Source organism: Talpa europaea (genome assembly GCF_964194135.1).
Source record: "Talpa europaea genome assembly, chromosome: 16".
Taxonomy (NCBI): Eukaryota; Metazoa; Chordata; class Mammalia; order Eulipotyphla; family Talpidae; genus Talpa; species Talpa europaea.
This window is the reverse complement of record NC_140084.1, coordinates 7,183,485-7,199,351: the sequence shown is the minus strand read 5'-3', so window position 1 is coordinate 7,199,351 and position 15,867 is coordinate 7,183,485. Positions and strand designations below refer to the sequence as shown.

At 46.4% G+C, this 15,867-nt stretch overlaps 1 protein-coding gene across 1 annotated transcript in view; it reads right to left on the bottom strand.

The window, feature by feature from the left end:
* Positions 1 to 15,867, bottom strand: part of PRMT7 (protein arginine methyltransferase 7) — a gene marked incomplete at its 3' end in the record, with an annotated part of 44,440 nt that overhangs the window by 16,116 nt on the left and 12,457 nt on the right. Inside the window, exons 3-5 of the mRNA XM_084256786.1 lie at positions 14,632 to 14,781; positions 9,499 to 9,607; positions 2,907 to 3,019 (exon numbers count right to left, since the gene is read on the bottom strand). Coding sequence (XP_084112912.1) covers positions 2,907 to 3,019; positions 9,499 to 9,607; positions 14,632 to 14,781 — 372 coding nt within the window. The remainder of the gene's footprint in view (positions 1 to 2,906; positions 3,020 to 9,498; positions 9,608 to 14,631; positions 14,782 to 15,867) is intronic.

Genomic DNA, 15,867 nt, shown 5'->3' with positions numbered 1-15,867 from the left:
TCTGACTTCACCTGGCACTGCCAATAAGCATCTTCCCACTTGGCTTTGGCTACAGTCCCTTGTCCAGTTTTACTCCTATCTCATTCACTCATCTAACACCCTCTATACTCCAGGAACTAGGGGCCCAGCTGTGAGGCAGGTGACAGTTGCTACTGCATGACAAGCAGAGGGTCTCTCTACGGCAGTACAAGTGACCTCTTTGGCCAGATAAGCCTTTGTCGTGGGAGGCGGGAGGTTCTGTGCATCATAGCATGTTTAGCAACATCCCAGGCCTCCATCCACAGATGACAGTAGCATATTCCTTCTCAGTTGTGACATAAATAATGTCCCCAGACATGGCCCTGGCTGAGAAGCGCTGCTCTCCCTGCTGTTTCCCTCACAGGTAATGCTTCCTCTGTCCATCCTCAAAGTGGGAATTCCTCAGAGATCTGGTCTGGATAGCCTATTTCCTCCCTCCACATAATCTCCTGAGTGTCCTCAACCTCTCCATCTTCACTTAGCAAATATCATCATCTAAAGGCCTCTTAGTCCTCTCCACTTCCCTCACACTCAGACAGGTCACCTCTAAACCAGTAAATCACCTTCAGCCCTTCCCTTGCCTCCTCAGGTTTGGTCCTCCTCCTCCACTCCCATTCCAGGGATCCACATCCAGTCCAGCTGCCTACGCTGCAAACCCTGGCATCATTCTCAATCTAAGTGAGCATCGACTCCTTGATTACCTCCTCCTCCCTGGGTCCAGACCTATCCTATGGCCTTGGTGACAGCTCACCTCTGCCAGCACCTAGATGACTCTATATATCCTTTAAACAGTCTTCCCGCCTCTATTCTTGTTCCAAATGCTCTGCACATGCCTTCCTGCATAAACAAGACATCAATCCTCTGGTTAAAACACTTCTGTGACCCCACTTGCCTTCTGGAACACACAGTCTTTCTCGGTCTAGACCTGCCCAGTAATCTAGGCTTAACATTAACACCACCTCCTGCTCCTCCAACATTATGCAAAATCTGATCAGCCCTCAAGGTCTGGGCATCCCCACACCAGCAATACTTCATGTCTCTGTGCGTGTGGTCCCCTGTGCTGCAAATACCCCCCAGTGCCAGGGCAATACCTGATGACTCTTCAAGACTGACTCAGCTCAAGCTTCATCTCCCATGACTCCTCTCTGCCCCCTACCAGAGCAGGTAGGCTCCTACCCCACTTACCATCCTCACAGAGTACCTCAAACTGTACTACAAGGACCTGCCTACCTACCTTGTCTCCCCAAGAACTCACCTTCAAAATCTTAGTGTCCCCAAAAAGGGCCTGGCACAATAAAAATGCTCAAGAACTGTGTTTTCTGAGATCACTGCCTGGGTTACTTCAATACCATACGGACTATTTGTCGGACACACCACCATCCTGGTTCCATGACCTCCAACACAGCAGGAAGAGGGACAGGGCACTGGTAGTCTTTGTGTACAGCTGCAATCCCTTTAAGCTCAGGTACAGGGTGGGCAGGTGGCGATAGTGATTAGAGTGGACAATGGACCCAGACTGCTACAGGCCAGCAAGAAGAGGAAATGGCTGCCTGCGCACTTTCATAAGAAGAATTAGAGAAAGACAAATTGGGACACAATGAACATGATTCTATTTTTTAGAATTTTTAAATATGTTTCTTTATTTGTATGAGAGTTTTACTCTGCTTATTTTTTTAATAAAATAATTTATGTATTTATATATGTTTAACATGATTCCAAACATTCTCTATTCCAGGGATTTGTCTAGTTGGTGGTTTCAACACAGTGAAACATTAATTCTTATTACTGATTGATTAGAAAAGGATTTTACACCCCAGAGACAATGAGACACCTCCCAGTGGGAGACCTGCAGGGCTATCACCACTGCACGCTGCCCATGTAAGTAAGGTGGACTCTGGCTCTGAATACCCTAGAAGGAACTCCCCTCCTCATTCTGGGGACATGAAAGCCCCCAGAGAAGGTCCTGGGCTGGGCCAATTGCACACTCAGATGGATGGTGTCCACCAGGCTGGTGCCAGCAGAAGTAGCATTCACATCTTCCCAGTTCGCCTCAGCCTCTGGGTCTCTACCTCCAGCTTATGCCCATAAAAAAAGCAAGGCCAATGCTTCCAAGACAAAAAAAGAAAGACAAGCCTTCAGTATGTCTCTCCATTTTCAAAAAGTTTGCCAAATTGTCACTATCCAGGGCCTCCCCTGCTGGCGCAGCGGTTGAGCGCTAGGCTGCAGGGCTGCCCGCAGCCTCTGCAGCGCCAGTTTGTTCCCCAGCTGCCGGCGAGGGTCCCACAAAAAAAAAAAAAAAAAAAAAAAAAGGTCACTATCTAATCTCCTATAGCTAGAATGATCTGGCATGTAAGGCCTTTGACCTTCTACCCCAGCCTCTGCCTTTAGCTCACAGGGCCCCCAGGCTGGTTTTCTCACTGACGTACCAACAAGTCCTCTATCTGGGACACCTCTACCTCTCCCTCTCCTCGGAGTGTAGGGTGTTTGCAAATTCTACCCTTTCCACACGTGTTCGCATCTCCTTTCTGACCTGTGACCTCTTCTGTCAGTCCCAGACCAAATAGCAGTGTTGCTTCTGTCAGCCTCTTCATTCAGTCCATGCAGGAGTCATCATCACTGACCATTATGGGTTAGAGGGAAGAAGGTTGTCTTATACCTCTTCCTGGATGCCAGAACATTTTACCCAGGAAGAATATTTGTTGCAGCCAATTGAATTTGAAGACAGTTTCTTGCCTTTCAACTCTACCAAGGCTTGGCAAATATCCTAACTTGAGGAAACCAGTCTTACAGGAACGGGGTGTCACAGGGTATGTGGAGAAGTACTGGGCGCTTGGGTAGCATTCAGCAAGGTGTACTAGCTAGAGCTGTGTAGCCAGCCGGGCCCCTACCTGCACGAGATGCCTGTGAGCGTGCTCATAGGAGGGCAGCGCCCCCTCCCCAATTAGCTCCGTGTCAAACAGCTCCGTGATGAGGATATTGGCACGGCATGGCATGTCACCATCTGAGAAACACAAGGAAACATGAAGAAGCAAGCACAGATTAGAAAAGATATTTACAGCAAGTATTATGGGGGGAGGGGAGAGATAATAGGCTATTGGAAGCACACACATATGCTACAATATTAAGAAGGGTCATGATGTCTGCAATGACTGCAATGGTTGAGCCAAAGATCCGTTTACACATGTATAACAAACAACTGGTGGCTACAGACGCTAACAATTGGTAAAACTTGGTTTATTGAGGGACTGAGACCTGCTATACTTCCCTTTCAGTTTTTCTGTCTGTGTAGTACTGCAAGGGATGTGTAAAAGTCTTAAGAAAACTGTAAGTACCCAAAAAAAGAAACCAGACAAAAATACAAATAGACAGTTCCAAATAGAAAAGATATCAAACACATGGGAAGTTTTTCATTCTTATTAGCAACTGGAGAGAAACAAATCTACAAACTTGACTATTAAATTAGCAAAAAATATTTGAAAAGCAAAAACTGAAAGCTGATACTTCAGGTATTTCTAGGTTGCAGAGAGAAAAAAACAAAAGCAAGAGAGAGAGAATGACGACCTTCTAGTTACCATGAGTTCAGCTGATTCCCCTGACACCCAATAATACCACTGAGATCCATGATTCAGAATCCCTATTCTTTACATTAAATCTTCCTTAATTAAGCTAGTTTCTTGTTACCCAAGAATTCCCTAAATAACAATTGTTTCAGGATAGTAGGATTATGGAGGATCTTTTGTTAACTCTGTTTTCTAAACCTCTGTAATATAATGGTTACCCCTACAATTATAACCTTTAATGAGCTAAGACAAAATTATTTTGGAAGGGGCTATTCATCACCGAGAACAAACAAAAACACTCCTAATGGCTTGTGAATTACCATTTGACAAAGCCCACTCATCTTTCCTACACAGAACATGAGTCTCTTGCAAGAGAAGTAATGAAGTGGTTCAAAGGAGGCTGAAGTAGAGGGAGCTTGAACCTAGAGGCAGAGACCTAGTTCTGGATCCTTTCTAACCCACCCACTGCAAAATGGGGGTAGGAAATGAGCTCTACCTCATGTGGTGGTTAGGACAGGAAAGGTAGGGCTGTACACAACTCCTATGAGGTATGGTTGTGCTCAATGGCGGAATAAAGAAAAAGAAGTCTGAGAAGAAACTTCTGTCTCCTGGCACAGAGACTTCCCTCCCAAGTGGCACTGCCCATCTTCTCTGATGTCATGTCAAATCTCAGTTGAATACATTGTCCCAAACTGAGGGCCACCCTGGTGGCACAGCAGTTAAAGACAGTGCTATCAAGCTATCGCCAGCCACTGCAGCATGAGTTCGATCTCCGGACAGGGAGGTGACCCACATGATGCAGCAGACCTCGCCTATCTCCCCAGCTGCTCCTCTCAGCAGTGTATTTCAGCAGATCCGTCTGTTATGCTCTGTCTCTGGTGAACCCTTTCACCCCCAACACTGCTGGCCTATACCTCATTTCTTATGTATATAAATAAAATCTTAAAAAAAAAACAAAACATTGTCCCAAACCGAACCAAACATACCCTATCTGCTTCTCCCTCTGATGTTTCTGCCTAAGTGAATGGCATCACCAGTCACTCAGTCCAAAAACTTGGACATTATTTCCTAGTTCCAGGAGAGCAGGGACCCTAACCGGTCTGTTCACCATGTACCTCAGTGCCTAATGCAATGGCCAGCACCCAGTAACAGTCAGCAAACATTAGCTGAATTCTTGATGCCTCCTTCTCTGTCACTCTGCATCCAATCAATCACCAAGCCCTGCCAATTCTACCCCCTGAATACTTTTTAAGCCAATTATGTAATTCAGAATGATTTATTGTCCAATTTTGCTTCAAATAAATTAAACTTTATGATCCAGTGAATTTCAACAAACACTTCAGGGGAGCCTATGAGTGCTAATGTGAAAGGTGCAGAGTACAGTAGGAGCCTGAAGAGGGGCAGTTACCCGAAGTACATCCTAAGTCTTTACAAATACTGCTCCCTGAGTCAGTGGCGCCACAGGCCTCATATAGTCCACCTCTGGGAATAGGTAACAAACTGCGATGGCATTTTCAAAATGGGCTGAGAACAGCACCTTGGAAAACACATTTCAGAAAAGAAAGCTGCAAAGGAGAATCATGACTGGGAGATGTCACTGAGGCCTGGGAAGAGCTTCCCAGGCCTCAGTGACATCTCCCAGTCATGATGAATGAAGAACTGAATGGCAGAAGTATCAAAACTGCAGTGCTTGAGACAAAAAGCAGAGGGAAGACCATTAGCCTTGACAATGAGGAAATGGCTCAACAAATCAGAGGAATGGAAACAAAGTTCCACTTACAAAGGGTTAAGAATCAAGCAAAGCTGACAATCTACCCACTGAGTAAATATCGCTGTGTTCTTTTCTGCGTCAGGCCCTGTGCAATGGAATGGAAAATTTAATACCACCACATAGTCCATGACCTCAGGATGCCTCAGCTGTGTGGGGATATAGACATTAAATACAGAATTACATAATTGCTTAATTATTGCAGTGATGAGTGCTACAAAAGGAAAGTATTAAGCACATAAGGGGCCTACCTAATGCAAGGAGAGTGTGAGCAACACGCAGCCGAGAGGAGGCATAGTCACAGGGAGAGTGACATGGCAACGGCTGCTCTGGGGGTTGGTCTCAGTGCTGTCAAGACAGATCAAACTTTCAAAAAGAACTGATCTTCATTTGTGGTCAAAATAGCTGGGATCAACTGTAATCAACTAGACAACTGGACAAAACATATGAAATAGTATTTTTCAGATTTTGAACAAAAGGCCATGCAGTTTGCTCCCCAAGAAGGGAAACACAACAGTGACCCTTACTCTGCTCTGGCCTTCAGCCAGCAGGTGCTATCCAGATAGAGGGAGTAGTGAGAAGTCCCACAAAGCACAGCTGAGTTCAGGACAAAGCAACTGGAGTTGAGGGAAGGTGAGGGGGCTGGGATTTGCAGGGGAAAGAACGAGGAAGTCAGTTACACAGAAAAGGGGCTTCAGAAATCTGCACAGTGCTCCCTTAAGTCTGGCTGAATATACTTTCACACAGGGTAAGACTGTAGAAGGTCACGTAACTGTAACCTGAACAATTTCTAGAGCTCATGGAAGACTGGGAAATATTCCAGTGCTGCTTAGACAGTACCCAGGCACTTAGCAGAAGGCCCAGAAAGGTCAGACTTTAGCAGAAAGGATAAAGCAGCCTTAGAGCAGGGGTTCTCGGGTGATGTCCCCCAACCTCCATCTCCCTATCCCCTGGTGACATTTTTTGTTGACATAAACTTTTGGGGGGGGGGTTGGATTTGGAGGTGCTACAGGCTTTTACTGGTTAGAAATGGGGGGGGGTTTTTCTGCTAAATCTATAATACACAGGACTGCTCCCAACAACAAGCAATTATCAGATGTAAAGTGTCAACAGAGCCAGTGTTGAGAAACCATGACTTAAAGCTACTCTAACCGTGCTCAACAAAGCTCAAAAGCAAGGATCCTTTGAAAGGATCAAATTCATCTGCAAGGAATTCAACTGTGTGCCAAACAAAGTTCTTAGACAGACAACAAAATCTAGCACTCACCAATAAAAAATGCCCAATATCTACAACATCCAAATAAAAATTACTAGACATGCAGGGCCTCCCTGGTGACACAGGGGTTTAGTCTCAGCGCTATCAAGCTATCGCCAGCTACTGCATCATGAGTTCGATCCCAGCCAGGGTGCTGACCCACATGGCACAGCAGACCTCTCCTGTCCTGCCCGCTGCTCCCCTCAGCAGTGTATCTCAGTGGATCTGCCTGTTCTGCTCCCCACTGTCTCTGATGAATCTTCCCACTCCTCACACCTCTGACCTAGACCCCAGTTCTTATATGCCTAAAAAAATAAAATATATCTTAAAAAAAAATTACTAAACATGCAAAGAAGGAAAATGTGACCTAGTACCAGAATAAAAATCAGTCAATGGAACAAACAGAAAAAACAGAGATGGTGGAAGCAGGAGGTAGGAATGTTGAATGTTGGAACTGCTAATACAAATATGTTAAGTAGTCAAAGAAACACATGAACATATAATTAGAAAAATGGAAGTTCTAAAAAAGAACTGAATGGAACATTTAGAAACATAGTATTACAAACAAAAAGTTCACTAGATATGCTTCACAGCAGATCAGACACACAGAAGATCAAAAGAAAAGTATCGAGGCCTCCCTGGTGGCCCAAGGGGTTAAGCACCTTATTATGAAGCAATCCACAGCCTCTGCATCACAAGTTCAATCCCCATGGCCGGCCAGGGAGCAACCCACATGGTGCAGCAGACCTCTCCTGACTCGCCCGCTGCTCCCCTCAGAAGTATACTTCGGTTGATCTGCCTGTTCTGTTCCCTGCTCTGTCTCTGGTGTATCCTCTCACCCCGCACGCCTCTGGCCTGTACCCCAACTCTTGTATGCATAAATAAAATAAATCTTTAAAAAAAAAAAGAGGGGACCTCCCCGGTGGCGCAGCGATTGAGCGCTCGGTTCCGAAGCTGCCCGCAGCCTCTGCAGCGCCAGTTCGATCCCCGGCTGCTCCTGGGCACCGGAGGAGGGTCCCACATGGCGCCCAGACCTCTCCTGCCGCCCGCTGCTCCCCTCAGCAGTGTACTTTGGTCCTTCTGCCTGCTCTGCTCCGCGCTCTGGCTCTGGTGAATTCTCTCACCCTCCCGCGCTTCTGACTACCCAGTGCTTGTATAAATAAATAAATAAATCTTAAAAAAAAAAAGAGGGGCCTCCCTGGTGGCGCAGGCGGTTGAGCACAGCATTGTGAAGCTGTCCGCAGCCCCTGCAGTGCTAGTTCGATCCCTGCTGGCCTCGGAGCAACCCACATGGCCTGCAGACCTCTCCTGTCTCACCCGCTGCTCCCCTCAGCAGTATATTTCGTCAGTCTGCCTGTTCTATTCCCTGCTCTGTCTCTGGTGACTCCTCTCACCCTCCCGCTCATCTAGCCTGTACCCCCACTCTTGTATAAATAAAATAAATCTTCATTAAAAAGAAAAGTAAAGTATCAGTGAACCTAAAGGCCTATTGAGAAACAACTTGCATCCTTCCACCAACAGGTGAAGCGATAAACACCTTCTGGTATAAGCACACAGAGCGCTGACAGCAACAGAAGAGAATGAACTTTAATACATAGACAATGCAGATGAATCTCAAAAGCACCATGTTATAGAGAAGGAAGTAGGCACAGAGAAGCACACTGCATGATTTCACCTACTCAAAATTCTAGAATGGGCAAATCTAATCTATATTGAAGAAATTAGATCAGTGGGTGCCTAGACCCAAGGATATGCTGGGGGGTGGGGGGGGCAATCTAAAGGGTCCTGAGGAATCTCTTTGGGCATGATACAGATAATCTACTGTCTTGCTTGCCATGGTGGCTGTGAGTTTACATTTACCAACTCATCAAACTATACTCTTAAAATAGGTGCATTGATTTTATGTAAATTATACCTCAAAATGTTGATTAAAAATGGGATAATTATTTGAGTGTTCTTTTGTATGTGTGTTATGTTTTAAAAATAAAGCATAGTAGTCTCTTCTTTGTAAATGCTGGAGATTCTCCATTAAAAAATATTTTTTAATTAAAAGACTATTTATTTATTTTTGCATAGAAGATCTGGGGTGTAGTCCAGAGGTGCAGAGGGTGAAAGCACTCCCCGGAGACAGAGTAAGGAGCAGAACAGGTGGATTAACTGAAACATACTGCTAAGGGAAGCAGCGGGAGGGACAGGAGAGGTCTGCTGTGGTATATGTGGATTAGCTCCCTGGATGGGGGTTGAACTCAGGCTGTCAGGGTTGTAGTGCTAAGACTTAACCCCTAAGCCACCAGGGAGGCCCATTAAAAATAAAAATTGTTTTAATTGGAGAAAAATGCTGTCTTTAAGCGCAGATACTTCAATTCTAAATTACTGTATTTTTTAAAAACTGCAGTGATATATCATTACCTCATCCCGGAAGCTTCTTTTGCACTTCTTTCCACTGTGCTAGCCAAGCATCAGAGGCATGTAAAATTTCAGAAGTCTCATTCGACTTCCCAGATTTTACAAAATATTCTGGCAACCTGGAGCCTGTGCTATGCAGGCAACTCTCTCATGTGGGATGCTGAAACAGGACGTCAGGGCTAAGCAAGTCTCTTCCTGCTCTCTAACCAGTTTCACTCCTGTTTGATGAAACTTGAAACTGAGAGAGTTGAGCCACAGTACTTCTAATTGCTTGAAGAAAAAGGAAATTACATTTGTGTCACCCCAAATGCACTTGATTAGCTCTTGTTTGCCCACTGCTGCTTTGTGTTAACTAGTAGAGATGCAAAGTGTTTATCTTCAAACCACCCCGTGGACAGGCACTATTTCTAGGCAGTCAGCCTAGCATGTTTATCCCAGACAACTAGAATAAGTGATCCCTCCTTTAAGAGTAAAATATGTGTTCATCTTACCTGGCCCGACAGTCACTTCAGTGGAATGCTTGTTGATAACCTTAATCTTATCACTGAAGCCATTTTTCTCCACAATCTTCACAGCAGCATCAGCCATAGGCTTGAAAACCTAGAAATTAGAGCCAAACCCAAGGAAAAAATAAGTGATAAATTAAATAACATCTTAATACCCAAGATTAGCAAGATGGTCCCTGATTCCTTTCCTAAGACGTGAAGTAAAAGAGGCTTTCACTTCTGGATTCCCTCCTAAATACACAAAATGTCCCTTTGTTACAATTCAAGATGTAGGCAAAAATTTTGGGGGGGGGCGATTTAAAATAAACAAGACTTCATCTGAGTAACTTAAATATTTTATTCTCCAAACATGTGTCATGAAAATGAACACAAAGGGATAAGATTCTGCTGAGTTTAACTTGCAGCTAGGAATTCCCATGAACACGTGTTTCTTCTACTATAATCAGGGGGGAAATGTTTTGTTCTGTAAAGAATATGTCTGTGCTTAGCAAGGAAAAAAAAAATCTTCATAATCAATTTCAAGTGACTTCTAGGATCTGGCTTGACATTATAAGATGTACCTGGAGGGCCTCATGCCTCAGTTCTCACCCATACTGGCCTCTGCCTCAGAATATCCCGTGCTTACACCACCCTTCAGTGCTCTTGTCTCTTGCTGGTCACTCATCTCCTCTCCTGACTTTAGGCTCTGAGCATCACAGGCTGCTGCTCCTCAGCCACCCAGGAGTTCAAAATCTCACCCGAACCTCTGTCAGGAATGGACACTAAAGCTGACTTGCCAGCATCATTCTGTGTCCTCCTCAGCCCCTGAAATCAGTTTGGGGAATCCACCTTTTCTTGAGTGGTACATCTGTCTGGTCTCAGAGTAACTGAATCTCTCTAACCAGGGACAAGTTCAATTAATTGGGATTTAATCTTATTTTGGCCAATAATACCCACAGAGAGGTTTGCCAGCAATTCCTGAGAAAGTAGTTCTTGCTGTTAAAAAAGAGGAAGGAAGGAAACCAGGACAATGCTTTTCTATCAGACACGCAGCCTGAAATGGCCCTTGTGGGTCTGCTAGTCCTCAGTGGCCTATTCGGCCACAATTTAGTTACCTACAGTTCTGTATTCCTAAGCAAGATCAGAATTGCCCGGTCAATCAGTTATAGGAGCCCAACCCTGCAAGATGCCTTTCAAATCAATCAAGAGCAGAAAGCTTGATCACTCTGGGAAGGCTATACATCACGAGGTATGACCGGGAAGGGTGGGGAATGCCACGCAGGGTGACAGTCGGGAGATGGGGGGGGGGGGGACAGGAGTGGACACTGATGTATGACAAGGAACCCCAGAAGCTGAATACTTTGTTGATAAAATTGAAACCCTGGCTGGGGATCTAGGGCTTGATCTCAATTACAATACCAAGTCATCAAAGAGATGAGAAGCTGGGCCTCCCTGGTGGCACAAGGGGTTAATACTCAGCTCTATGAAGCTGTCCGTAGCCACTGTAGCACAAGTTCAATCCCCGGCCAGGGAGGTGACCCACATGGCGCAGCAGACCTCTCCTGTCTCCCCGCTGCTCCCTTCAGCAGTGTATTTCAGTCATCTGTCTGTTCTGCTCCCCACTCTGTCTCTGGTGAATCCTCTCACCCGCCCCTGCCCCCCAATCTCTGGCCTGCATCCCAGCTCTTCTATGCATAAATAAATAAATCTTTAAAAAAAAAAAAAAAAAAAGGAGATGAGAAGAGCCTGGAAGGCAGACTCACAATCCCGGACACACTACAGGTAACAGCTCATTTCCTTGTCTCACCCTTCCCCTTTTCTTTTTTCCCTCCTTCTCCTCACAACTGACACTGCATGATTATTTTATAAATACAAAGGCCAGGATCTTGCTCTTCCATAGCATCCTGCATTGTGGGGCCTTCTCCACGCCTCCTGTATCACTTTCTGCATCAGTGTGGTGTTGCCAATGCAACAAGCCCTCAGCACCAGTAATGGTGCCAGCCTCAGGAAGAGGATAGGTGAGGAACAGAGAGATCTGGGGTCTCATCCACATTCTTACCTTCTGAATGAACTAACCCTGAAGCCAACAAGACTCTGGATTTCCTGACAACATCCTTCTCCAAGCCATCTGGGAGGGTTTTCAGGCACGTGCTACAGAAACCATGGTCACAAGTAACCTTGGCCAAATACCCCTTTCCTTTCAAAGGTACTAGAAGTCTACAGTCTTTGTCTGTAATTTGTTGTATTCCTCCACTCCTCAACTCTACTCTCTCCTGTAATATCGCCTAAAGGTCACCAATGACCCAACAGCTTTCTCCTCCTGCTCAACTCTCCAACACAGTAGCCACATGTAGCTATATAAATACAAATTGATTAAAGTGGAATAAAGTTAAAAATTCAGTTCCTCCATGCTACCAGTTACATTTCAAGTGCTGGGCGGCCACGTGGCTAGGGACCACCTCACTGGACAGCACTACTACAGGAAACTTTCATCATCTTGGAAAGTTCTATTGCACAGTGCTGCTCTGTAATACCTACCCCTGCTGACACTCCCTCTTTCTCACAAATTCCACGCAGTTTGCCCTTGCTGGTTTCCAACTCTGCCTTCTAGGTTCTCTTTGTGTTTGAACTTGACTCTTCATCCCTCGGCGCCTAAATGTTCCAAGGTTTGCTCTTCTCCCTCTATTCCCCTCAATCTCCCACGCGGCCAATATCACTTGTCGCATCGCAGTGAATCCCAATCCACGTGCACGCGCCACTCTCTTGAGGGCCAACTTCCACCTCTAGGGCCAGCGGCATCTCTCTATACTTATTCTTCCGAACCTGTCTTTGCTGTTGTTTTGCAGCTCAGGGAGAACTGAAAGTCAAGCAATCCATGGACAATGCCAGTGATTCAAAGAGGTGGTCACTGAAGTAAAAAGTGGGAGGCCACTGTAAGATGCAAAGAGCCAAATGGAAGAAGTACTGAGAGCCAAAGGCCAGCGCAGCAGAAGCAAACTAGAATTCAGCTAAGACAGGAATATGGAAAAATCCAAGGGCAGAGTCCTGCCAATTCTGCCAAAAAAACATGTTCTCACCCTATATTTTTAATTAGCAGTGTACACACATACCAGCTCCTGCCCCAGGACCTCCTCTCTCATACTTAACACGGTCAACATGAAATGCATTTTCTCTCCCACAAAGTAAGCATCCTGTTGACCAGTTTTTAGCTTACTAGTCAATGGCATCACTGTCCGCCCCCACACCAGAGCCCGCCCCCACCCCCTCCCCTCCTCCCCTACCCCCCAACACCTCTCAAAACTTTCAGAGACCTAAAGCCCAATAGTCTCATTAGGTTAAGAAAACCTGTACTGGGGCTTCCCCGGTGGCGCAGCTGTGAAGCTGTCCACAGCCTCTGCAGCACAGGTTCGATTCCCAGCCAGCCAGGGAGATTCCCACATGGCACAGCAGTCCTCTGCAGTGTCTTCGGCCCTTCTGCCTGTTCTGCTCCCCGCTCTGTCTCTGGTGAATCCTCTCACCCTCCCGTGCCTCTGGCCTGTACCCCAGCTCTTGTATGAAAACAAATAAATCTTTAAAAAGAAAAAGAAAACCTGTAACTTTCAAGATACAGTTCCTTGCTGTGGGACTCAGGAGTTCCACAATCTGGGCTTCTATGATACCCTCTGCCAAAACACTGGATGACAATGTTCCCCAAACACAACACAGTATTCCCTCAGCCTAAAATGCCCACTTTCCAGACCATGAGCATGAGGGCCACACTGAAGGGGTGGTGGTTGGGAAGGTAAAATGAGTCGGGGTAGAATAGCCTGGAATGCTCTCAGTCTTTATGTGAAAGAGCAAAAAATTTCTACCTTGTTTAAGCCACTGTGATTTGGGGACTTTGTTATTTGTACCCCCGTCACCTTAACAACCAAATTTCTCCCAGAAATGTGTTAGAATATACCCTTCGCTCCCTGTAACCTTGAGAGAGCACACACCAAAATTTTAACAATGGTTAACTTTGAGTAAACATACTATTTCTGTTTTACATTTATCAAATTCCTATAATGACGTATTATTTACAGTATCAGAAAAACATATGTTTAAAACATATGCTTTATTTAGAGAAATAACAGGGTCTTCCCTGGTGGTGCAGCGGGTTGAGCGTTGCACTGTGAAGGTGTCCGCAGCCTCTGCAGCGCCGGTTTGATTCCCGGCCGGCCAGGGAGAAACCCACCTGGCATGGGCAGACCTCTCCTGCCTCGCCCGCTGCTCCCCTCAGCAGTGTTCTCAGTCCGTCTGCCTGTTCTGTTCCCCACTCTCTCTGGTGAATTCAATCACCCTCCTGCACCTCTGACCTGTACCCCAGTTCTTATATAAATAAATCTTTTAAGAAAAAAAAATAGAGAAATAACAGACTGCCAAATTACCGGTAAACATAATCTGATGGGTAGCTCTGCAGAGAAACGTAAAGTAGATGCCCTGCTGTGCTGTGCAGTGGGTATGCTGGGGGACGCCCCACATAAAAAAATCCCAATACCCAAGCCACACTCTAGAATAATTTAACCAAATCCTGGGGGCAGGGTGGGGGGAGAAACATAGTCGATTAAGCATTAGTTTTTTTTTTTAAAGATTTACTTATTTTAAAAAGATTTATTTATGTATTTATGCATACAAGAACTGGGGTATAAGGCAGAGGCGCAGGGAGGGTGAAAGGGTTCACCAGAGACAGAGTGGGGAGCAGAACAGGCGGATCTACTGAAATACACTGCTGAGGGGAGCAGCAGGAAAGACAGGAGAGGTCTGCTGTGCCATGTGTGTCAGCTCCCTGGGCAGGGATCGAACTTGTGCTATAGTGGCTGCCGATAACTTCATAGCGCTGAGACTTAACCCCCTGCACCACCAAGGAGGCATTAGTATTTTTCAAAGCTCCTCAGCAATTCTGACATGGAGCCAAAGCTGGAAACCACTATTTTCAGTGGAGAAAACAAGTTTCTAGAGGAAGGAATTGTGTCTGATACAACATGATACTCTCAGAACCTGGAGCTGTGCTAGGTACAGAGTGAGCATCCTGGGGCTGTTGGTGCACAAGTTGAGGGGCAGTGTATAAGGGACAGAGGGACTTGGACTTCCCACGCATGACAACCAAGAGTGGCTCACCTCGACAGCATAGCAGAAGTCGGCACCCGCTGTGACTGCCATCATTGACAGGAGTCCTGTGCCGGTGCCAATGTCAAGAACCAAGGCTTTCTGTCCTCTGTCCTTCACCCGGCTCACAGCTGCCCGGATGCCCTGGTAATATTTTATATTCTAAGAAAAAGGGAGAAAGAGCTGTCACTTCACAACACTTAACAATACATAAGTGAAAGGCACTCTGTGAAGCTCTGAGAGATGGTTGGCAGCAGTAGCATCACTCCGGACACTGGCCACTCTGGTTCCTCAAGGAACAACACTGGCCGCTGCGCCAAGCAGGCTCATGAAACTGCACATGCTTGGGGCCAGTCTCCTGCCGTTCACTGAGCAGTCAGCTCCCCTCTCCACCAGCATTTCCATATCCTGCTTAGACCATGGCGGGCGTGGGGCTCTGCCCACATTCTGACAACAGGAAGCTGGAGGGCTCCTGGCAGGCAGGAAAGAGGATGCTGAACGGTCGCTGCTCTCCTCTGTTTCCTCACAGGAGAAGCAGGTGGCTCCAGACCCCAACTTCTCGAACTGCTCCCTAGCCAGCCTCCTTGGGCCCCTCCCAGGAAGAAGTGGCATGGGAGCAGCGATCCGGCCCAGAGATTTGAGCACCGGCTCCACAGGACCCCATCCGCCACGTGTCTAGGTTCGGGAACTCCAACCTTCTTCTAATTGCCCAGCCCTAGGAAAGGTAATAGCTTTCTGCAACTACTTCTGGGTTATCCAGATGCTGCATCTGCCTCCCAGTCCCCCCACTCTGTATAACCAATTTCTTCTGCTGAACTATGTAACATGGCTTTTGCGTCCTTACTAGACTTACTAACCCATACAGCTTCCTTGTCTAAAACACATCTACCCCCTCAGGAAATCAGTTCTTTGTCTTCAGTTCAGGACATCGGTAACTTTAACAGACACATCTTCGCCAGTAACGGTCTGGCTGGAGAGGTGCTCTGACTCTTCTGTTGAGAATAATTTAAAATGATGGGGAAAGTAATTGTAAACCTTGTTCAGTGCACCAGTGACCTGTGACAATAGTTAAGAGTACATTAAAAGGGCCTCCCCGGTGGCGCAGCGGTTGAGCGCTGGGTTGCGAAGCTGCCCGCGGCCTCTGCGGCGCCGGTTCGATCCCCGGCTGCTCCCCGGCCACGGGAGGAGGGTCCCACATGGCGCGCAGACCTCTCCTGCCGCCCGCTGCTCCCCTCAGCAGTGTACTTC